Raw genomic sequence first — 9,255 nt, 5'->3', positions numbered from 1 at the left:
TAATCTCTTTAATTAATGACATATTTATTCTTTATATATATTACTCCCACTAAATATTGATTAAGAATAGTCTTAAAATATATTTAATACAATTTTATTTTTATAAAATGATATATATTTTGAAACAATTTTCTTAAAAACATCATATAATTTAGAACAGAGAGAATAACTTTCAAAATGTAGACAATATATATTCATGCTAACTTAAACGTTAACCTCCCATTAGGTCCGTGAGGGGGGCTGGGATGCACATTTTTCAGATGACTTCTCTGAATATTCTCACTAACTGAAACATTAATAAATATGAAAATTAATTACTCATAAATATTAATCTCTTTTCTTATTATTTATTTTGGTACAATTTAACATTTTCCTTTTAAGTTATTTTACTAAGCAAATTCACTTTTCACTTTTTTATTTGTACAGACTGAATTCACTTAATATTACGAGTATGTTTGGTAAAAATGTAAAATGTTGGTGACACTAAAAGTAAATTTGTCAACAAATCAAAATTCTTATTTTTAGTTCATTTTGTATTGGACCATTAGATTTATTTTGAAATAAACACTACAACAATTTAAATGAAGAACCAAACATGCACTACATCTTCCAACAAAGAAAACAATATGAAATATGTCAAGCCACGAGTTAAACGAGCATGACTAAAATAAATCTAGTTAATATTTTTATAACCCAGCAAACTTAATCATATCCAAAAAAGAAAAAGAAAAAGAGAGAGAGAGAGAGAATTATTTGTAGCCAGCTGCGAGGTCCTCTAGGGCATGAATTGTAATAAAGGTTGAAACGTTAGGGGAAAAGTGTACATAGAAACGGATAACGACAAAAAAAATGGTAGAGAATAGTGTGGCGTATCTAGCGCTATAAAATTGGGTTGGGTCTCTGAGTGTAACAAAACAAAACCCGGCTATTCACAGACGAAGAAATAGAAACTAACCCACATCTATTTTTCTCATTAATTTTAATATAACAATGGATTTCATTCCCTTCAAACACGGGACCTCTCTATAGCAGCAGTTTCCAATAATTCCACCGTTTTCTTTTCTTCTTTTTCTTTTCATTTTCCTCTTCCTCTTTAAAAAAAAAAAAAAAAAGAAGCGAGATGAGGTTTTTCTTCGAGTTCGTGTCTTGTTGCGGTTTGCTGACTCAGCGCGTGCCGGAGCCGGCGGTTCCGGCGGCGGAGGAGGAGATGTCTCTGGTTCCGGCGGCGGAGGAGGAGAGGTCTCTGGTTCCGGCGACTGTGGTCTCCGTCGTGCCCTCCCGCCGACCATGCCGCAAGAAGATGCGGATGGGCGCGGCGGAGTGGAGGCCGTCGCTGAGGTCGATCTCGGAGGATGTTGCGGCACCGCCGCCGAGGGAGAGAGAGAGTCCCCGAAAAGGCGCGGTGGCCTCGGCCGGAAGGGATGCGAAGAGGAGGAGCAGCGGCGGAGCCGCCAAGGTTCGGCACCGGAGTTACAGCGACGGTTATTACGGGTCAGTGAAAATAATAACTTTTTCGCGGTTTAATTTAACGGAATACAAGCAGTCAAATACTATTACTATCCCAACGGTTTAAGAAAATAGTAGAGGACTTTAGTTTTTAACGGTAAAAATGATTCTTAGCATAAAATTTGACAAAATAAATTAAATTTATCCTATCATCTAATTACGATTATTATATATATAAAATATATTCTAACTTTATAAAATAGTTATACGTTCTCATCGTTCAATCAAAACTAATGATATATGTTAAGTTATTAACAAAGATCATATCAATAATAATTTATAATTAAATAATATAAAATAATATATATATATATTAAGATAAATGAGTTAATTTATGTAATAAATATATTTAAAATTGTACCAATAATATTTTTTTTATAAATGCATATTCATTAAGTTCATAAAATTTATCAATTTTTTTATCCCACTTGCAAAATATATATTCATTAAGTTCATAAAATTAGAAAATATTTAAAGTAAAAGGATGTTTTATGAATTTGACTTATTAAAAGTAAATAATTATGATAAACAAAATAATCTACATGCAATTTTTTTCGACGACTTCTAAATTAAAGAATCAGGTTCGAATCTCGTATATAGATAGAAAAATTGAGCAATTGTTATTTGTAAATAAAATTAATTGATTGATTATAACTGATGTTTTAAAGTAAAAGGATGTTTTATGAATTTGACTTATTAAAAGTAAATAATTATGATAAACAAAATAATCTACATGTAATTTTTTTCGACGACTTCTAAATTAAAGAATCAGGTTCGAATCTCGTATATAGATAGAAAAATTGAGCAATTGTTATTTGTAAATAAAATTAATTGATTGATTATAACTGATGTTACGTTTCATTAATTACTTTGTTTGTGTTAGTGTCAACTTTTTAAGAAAAATTAAAAATGAATTATTTTAGAGATATTATTTGTGGGCCTGGGGCTGCTATGTTAGTAATAAACATTAGCAGGTTTAAGAATTGAATTTTAGAAGTAGGTACCCAACCCTTTTTCTTCTAGGCGTTATTTGCTGATATCCATTAGCAGTTGACTTGTGTATTGAAAATATATGATTTTTTTTAATAACATTGTATTTCCACGTTATATTTATTTTATGCATTCAAGATATTAATATTGGTAGCAAAGTTTCAACTGTTTCTACTTTACAGATACCCAAATTTCACGCCAAAGTCCAATCCATTAATAACGTATTATGGTTTTCTGCAATTTAAAAGTCAATTTACAACACACGTTAATTAATTTAAGGATTTTCTAAATCTCCCTATTTATAAAATTACATATAGATAACGATTTTCATAAATTGTTGACAATTTGGCACGTCAAGTAAGATTTGCAAATTTCCTTATTTGATGCGACATGATTAGAAAGTATTATCGGGTATAGAGTAATTGATGAAAGATTGAATAAACTTCCACTCATAGATAACAAGAAAAAATGTTATTTAGATTCTGGTTTGTCATTTGGAAAGGTTAGTTTTCTTTAATTTCACTAAAAAATTAAATGCATAAATTAATTTTTAATTTATAAAAGAAAGTTAATTACTTGATTTTTTTTCTTAAATATTTATTTAAAAAATTATTCAAACATAATCTTATTCATGGTTATCAAATAATAATTCGTTAACTCTTACAAGTTTACGAGTAAATTTTATTGAATATCGAGAACGACTTAGCAAGTTAAAAAATTCTCACATTTATCTAATAACATCAAACCTTCAATGAGAATGATGTATCAATCTCTACAAGTTATTGGCACTATTACTAGACTTGATTACTTAAATATTATGAACTTTATGATTTACTGTTTGTTGTATTATATTATTGAAATTTTTAATTAGTATGTTGTTTATAGATATTTTATTGTTATTTTTATATAAAATAGACTCTTATACGTCTATGAATTGAGTTCATACCACTCTCACGAATTTAACTAAATTTTCGAATTTGATAACATTGACCTTATTAACAGTCAACTCTGTCTAGGCTGTTTATTTTTCCAAATTAAAAGAAGGCAAATACCTTCCACGGCAGTTAAATTCATCTTTGAAAAGAAAATGCTTTTGAATTTAAGAAAGAAAAAATGAGACACAGATTGGATGCTTCGTTAAACAAACAAGTACACAAGTGAGGGAAAGGAGAAAAAAAAAAGAGAAAAAAATAGAAAAAACTTTTAATTTATGAACCTTGCTAGTTTGAACTGGAATTCATTAGTATGGTGCATTGAGGTTGTCGCAACATATTTCTTTTAGACACTAGTTTAGTGTGATGTGTTTTGTACGGATACTAAATTTATATTTTATAATTTATAAGAGTATTTTTTATTATTTTAAAATTTTAATATATTATGAATTATTTAATTTAAATTTTGATAAATGTATGTTAATAATCATGTTAATAATTAAATATTTAAATATATTTTTATGTATAAATATACTCCAGAAAATTATTGTTATTGAGGTATTTTCCTTGTTAATAATTAAAATAATCAGTAATGGAATTTAAAATTTTTTAATTATAATTACTATTATTATAATTACATGTAAACATATGTTACTATAAATAAATAAATAAAAATAGAAGTGATTGCATTTATATAGGAACATAAAATAGAATATTTTTACATAAGAAAATAATATTTATTTGAATTAATAATCAAATTGAATAATCAATTATTAAATTCACATTTTATAATTTATAATATTGTTTTTTATATTATTTTAAATTTTTAATATATATATATATATATTAATATATATATATATATATATATATATATATTAATATATATATATATATATATATTAATATATATATATATATATTAATATATATGTCAATAAATATTTAAATATATTTTTATATACAAACATGCTTCAGGGAAAATTATTATTGTTGGAATTGTTATCCTTGTTAACAATTGAATTAATCTATTACACAATTTAAATTATTTAATTATAATAACTATTATTATAATTACATGTAATAATATGTTATTATGAAAAGAAAAATAAAAATAGAATTGATTGCATTTATATACATAGATAAAATGGAATCTGTTTACATAATAATAAAATATTTATTTAAATTAATAATTAAATTAAATAATATCATTTAATATTTTTAGAAGAAATAAATATGCGATTTTCACATGATATTATTTAATAGAATAAAAGTTTTATATATATATATATATATATATATATATATATATATAATAGATTTGAAAGTATACATCTTATAACATTTATATTTATTTAATGTATTCAAAGTGTGGATTTATACACGTTATAAAGTTCCATCTGTTCAAATTTACAACATGACTAGTAATTTATAGCTCAGTGCTTAACACATGTAACATGCATATCGGGATGCCTTTAAAAACAAAATGCATATTGAGATACTTCGTTCTTGACTTGAGTTTTCTCTTGTCATATCATAGCCATTCATATTTCGCATCGCGCTTGTGGTAGTTGTCTTCTAATAAATTATGCAAGGGACGAATTTGAATTGGAGAACACTGTAAAAGGATGGTCACTAATTAAGAAATTAGTTAATATATGGTTAAAAAATTTAACTATATAAGTAATTTGATGTATATACGTATATACTTTGTTACAAGTTTAATCATTGATGGATTATTTGATAAAAAATTATTTTTATCAAAAATTAAACTCTAATAATATCCAAATATTTAACCTTAATTTTAATACATTAATTATCATTATTCAATTACTTTTTTTTATCTTTATATATTATTTTCTGCATTCTCTATCTAAGCAAATTTATAAGAATAAAACAATGTTTATATGATTAAACCGATAAAGATATTAGTTTAAGGTTTAATAGTCTAGATGTAATTGAATAGTGATTAAATCGATTTTATACTTTTTAATATTATATAATAAGTAATAAAATAATATAAAATTATAAAAATCAGGATCTAAAGAATTATAATTTAATATAAATGATTAAATAATATGTTTCATAAAACAAAAATTAATAATTGTTAACAAAATAATTGATACTTGTTTGAAATATTTGAATATGTATTTTTATATATGTTAAAAATATTTTAGATTAAATTTAATGATAATAAAATAAATTGAATAAGACCGATTTAACGTCGATTCTCTGTGCCGGTTCTAGACCGATTCGATCGATTTTTATCGATTTTCACTGGTTCCAAAGTATTTCTTTTTGAAGTGTTCAAACTGATGATCAGATTGTTTCGATTAAACCAGTGGGTTGAGCCCAATTTTCAAAACCTTACAATAGAGTATGTAATAATAGTAAGTTAATCGAATGTTGAATTTATCGGGGAAGTAACTAACAGGTCAACTTTATGTTTGGTGTAATTTGCAGGTCAGCACCTTCCATGCCGATGATGATGCCAACATTTATGTTCTAAACATTAGAGTTGAATTTATAACAGTAAATGTGTATATATACGGACTACTTGGATTGGGGTTAAAAAAGAAAAAGAAAAAAAAAAGCGTTGTAGAGGTGTCATTTTGCATTGTTAATGCAATTATAGCCTTTTATTTTATTTTATCAATCCATTGTTTATAAATGAATAGATATTCTTCCTAAACTTGTTTCTCGCTTCCTTGATAACAAAATTTTAAGAGCAATGCTAGTAAAATACTTTCTTCATTTTAAAATGACTAATGTTTAAAGTTTTTTTAACTCATATAAAGAAAATAATATATAAATTACTTATTAAATTCTTTTATTAAAATATCCTTACTTTTCATAATGTATTTTTATAACTATTGAATGATTAGTGGTAGTGATTAAAAAATGATAGGTACAGTACTCAAAATTCAATAATTAATGTAATTTATTTGGGATAATTTTGAAATAAAATTGTTAAAAATTTGTGAATGGAGGAGGGAGTATTTTTTTTAACAAACTCTTTTAAACACATTCTTTACTGTTTTGAAATTTATTAAAAATTACATTTTAAGGTGTTTTGTTTCTAATTTAAAAAGTCCCCCTCTTATTTTAAAGTTTTGTATAAATTTCAACCAATAACATAACGTGTTATTGGTACTCTCCAAATTTTAATATGCATTATGCAATATTGTTTCACCTAAAACTTTCCCCTCTTTCGTCTGTTGGTTGAAGTGTTCTGACAATAACAAAATCCTAGAAGGTGACCAAATTGCATTAATGACCTAAAGTCTTTGATGAATAAAAAATTAAAGACAAGTATATTATATACAACAGTAAACCTAAAAGTCCAAATACTGTATACTAGAGAGTATTGTTGGTTCCCAAATAACCAAATTTTATGTAAGCCAAGGAATCACAATTGAGTTTGGTTTTGCAATTAATTATAAAAATAGTAAAAATATTTGAAAGCAAGCGGAATTAATATGACTTATGATAGATAAAGAGTTTATTGATTTCACACATATCTTTATGTTCTTCCTAGTTTCTATTTCAATTAAACCACGAGTATTCTCTTAATTACTAATCTTGCCTCTTAATTTATCCCACATAATGAGGTTATGTTATGAGAATTGTCTTTCTTCTATTTCATTCCCTAGTTGTTCATTTAGGGATTAAACTAAAAGAAAGGTTAAGCGCGAAGAGCTTAATTAACAAGTGTTAATCCAAATAGAAATTTTGGTTATAGTTTGTTCATACATGTTCTACGAATTGAATTGTTGTGTAGATCGATCAATTAAAGCAGTGGATCACCAACAGTTAATCAATTAGTTTTGGAGTGATCAGTCCCAATTAGAAAGGTAAAACAACGCAACAGTTCAATTGAGTGAATAAACAGGAATTTTATTACAATAGAGCGATTAGCATTCACATATGTCTTACATCATAATCCTAAATCCTAGCTTATGAGGTTTAGCTAGGCATAGGCATTGGAAGTTTAAACCCATAGAAGAAAGCATCAAGAACATAAAATGAGAAAAATCTTTACAATTATTGATTCCCGTTGTGCTCTTCTCACTCGTCCTTAATCTGTAGCTCCTAAAAAATTCTTGATAGCTCCGAGAAAATAAAATTATAAAATAAAACAAAAGGTGAAAATAAAAAATGTTATTTTTTCTGTTCATAGACTCGATGGGCCTTTAGTGTTGTTGAGGCATGCACAACCGTGCTTTATGAAGCATGGTCGTGCTTCAAAGTAGGGCTAAGAAACTTGAGTCGATATTTAAGTCATGCTTCAATTTCAAACTAGAGCATGGTTTGTCTTGCACACCCCTGCTTAAAGGTGCAATGACATGCTTTTATGAAAGTAGAATCATTGTTTCGAAGAACAACCGTGCTTCATGATCTGAAGCTTAATTTTGAATATTTTTTAGGCTTTTTCAACTCTTTTAAAACCTCCATTGTCCTACACCAAAAATAACACTAATCACATGGAATTAATCACTTTAAGTGCAAAAAACAACTAAATGGTGCGAGAAACCCTATACATGCAAGACATGCCATAAACCATTTAGGGAAATTAACATCAATACTGATTATGGAGTAATTAGTGACATTGTTAGGATAAGCATATCAAGGTAGTAGCTACTATGGCATAATGTTTGCAATGACCTTGATCACACGTGAAATCGCTCAGCTGACCTTCCCACACTAGTAAATAGACTTACGCGCATGCTCACAACAACAATAATTGTGAGTTTATGCATGAATGCATGATCCAATCTTACCGTATACAATTCATAAAATTTTCTCAACATAACAATACTTAGACCCTCTTGTGGATAAAACTATAACAGCATTGTACTTAGGTTTCCACCTAAGACATAATAATTCAATAGAATTAATCCCCCTTTTGGGTATCGGCAAGTCCGTCGTGTTAATTGTTGCTCTCCAAAAGGTACTAAGAACTTACAATGATAAAAATCATCCACCACAAAACCACCTTATATACAAGCTTAGAGTTTTCTTGTAGAGAAACAACATCTTACTTGAGTTCTAGGGTCTAAGTTACAACCCAATATTAACCTTTACGATGCAACAAATTCGTCATAAAACATACGATTAGTGGTGAATCCAGGAAATTTTTCTATTGAAGACAAATAAATAATTTATAATATTTTCATAAAAAAAGCGTTAAAATTTTTTACAAATATGAGAAAAAAATACTTAGATTTCTAGAAATTACAATAATTCTCTATATATTTCAAATTTTTAAAAAAAATTATGATTTTTTATTGTCAACATTATAAAGATAATAGAATAGTAAAATGATAAAATTATTATGAATTGATTCTCTCCTTTATCTTTATAACTTTTATGTTAATTCATTTTAAAATTTGTCTTATGGGTTAAAACCAATTTTTTATTGGGGCAAAAATAAAATATATTGAATATACTCAAATATAAAAAATTATGTTATAGGGACAATTATCCCTATAGTTATGTATGTGCACCTATATGGTCATCCACTAGGTAACAAACATTTTAATCACCTTATCCGATTATTACTAGTATTTATTTTAATTAGAAGGGAGTTGGGGGTTAGAGTATTTCTATATAGCAGCTTCAAGTCTATGTCAATTTAATTTACATCATATGGTCTATGTGAACTTTATTTCCATTATCTTATATGAAATAAATTGATCTCATTCTTGGTTGGGAATTCATTAACCGAAATCATTGGTTTTATTTCCAGTGTTGCTTGGTTCATTGGTTGCTCTTTGTTATAGGAATATATAATTGGTAGTGTTGTAATTGTTCGTGGCGTGACCCC

At 26.8% G+C, this 9,255-nt stretch overlaps 1 protein-coding gene across 1 annotated transcript; it reads left to right on the top strand.

Moving 5' to 3' along the window:
• Positions 1-898: 898 nt before the first annotated feature.
• On the top strand, positions 899-6,120 carry LOC100788820 (uncharacterized). Its single transcript, XM_003539997.5, has 2 exons — positions 899-1,491; positions 5,892-6,120. The coding sequence occupies exons 1-2, from the start codon at positions 1,121-1,123 to the stop codon at positions 5,935-5,937; spliced, it is 417 nt and encodes a 138-aa protein (XP_003540045.2). The 5' UTR covers positions 899-1,120; the 3' UTR covers positions 5,938-6,120.
• The last annotated feature ends 3,135 nt before the right edge of the window (positions 6,121-9,255 follow it).

Source organism: Glycine max, chromosome 12, assembly GCF_000004515.6.
Source record: "Glycine max cultivar Williams 82 chromosome 12, Glycine_max_v4.0, whole genome shotgun sequence".
Lineage (NCBI taxonomy): Eukaryota > Viridiplantae > Streptophyta > Magnoliopsida > Fabales > Fabaceae > Glycine > Glycine max.
Note: the sequence above shows the minus strand (reverse complement) of the source record. Positions and strands in the feature narration are given on the sequence as shown.

Excerpts from the sequence above, each read along its gene's own strand:
- LOC100788820 (XM_003539997.5), top strand. The coding sequence starts at position 1,121 with ATGAGGTTTTTCTTCGAGTTCGTGTCTTGTTGCGGTTTGCTGACTCAG. Across the intron at positions 1,492-5,891 it reads TACAGCGACGGTTATTACGG|GTCAGCACCTTCCATGCCGA; the intron begins GTCAGTGAAAAT and ends TGTAATTTGCAG.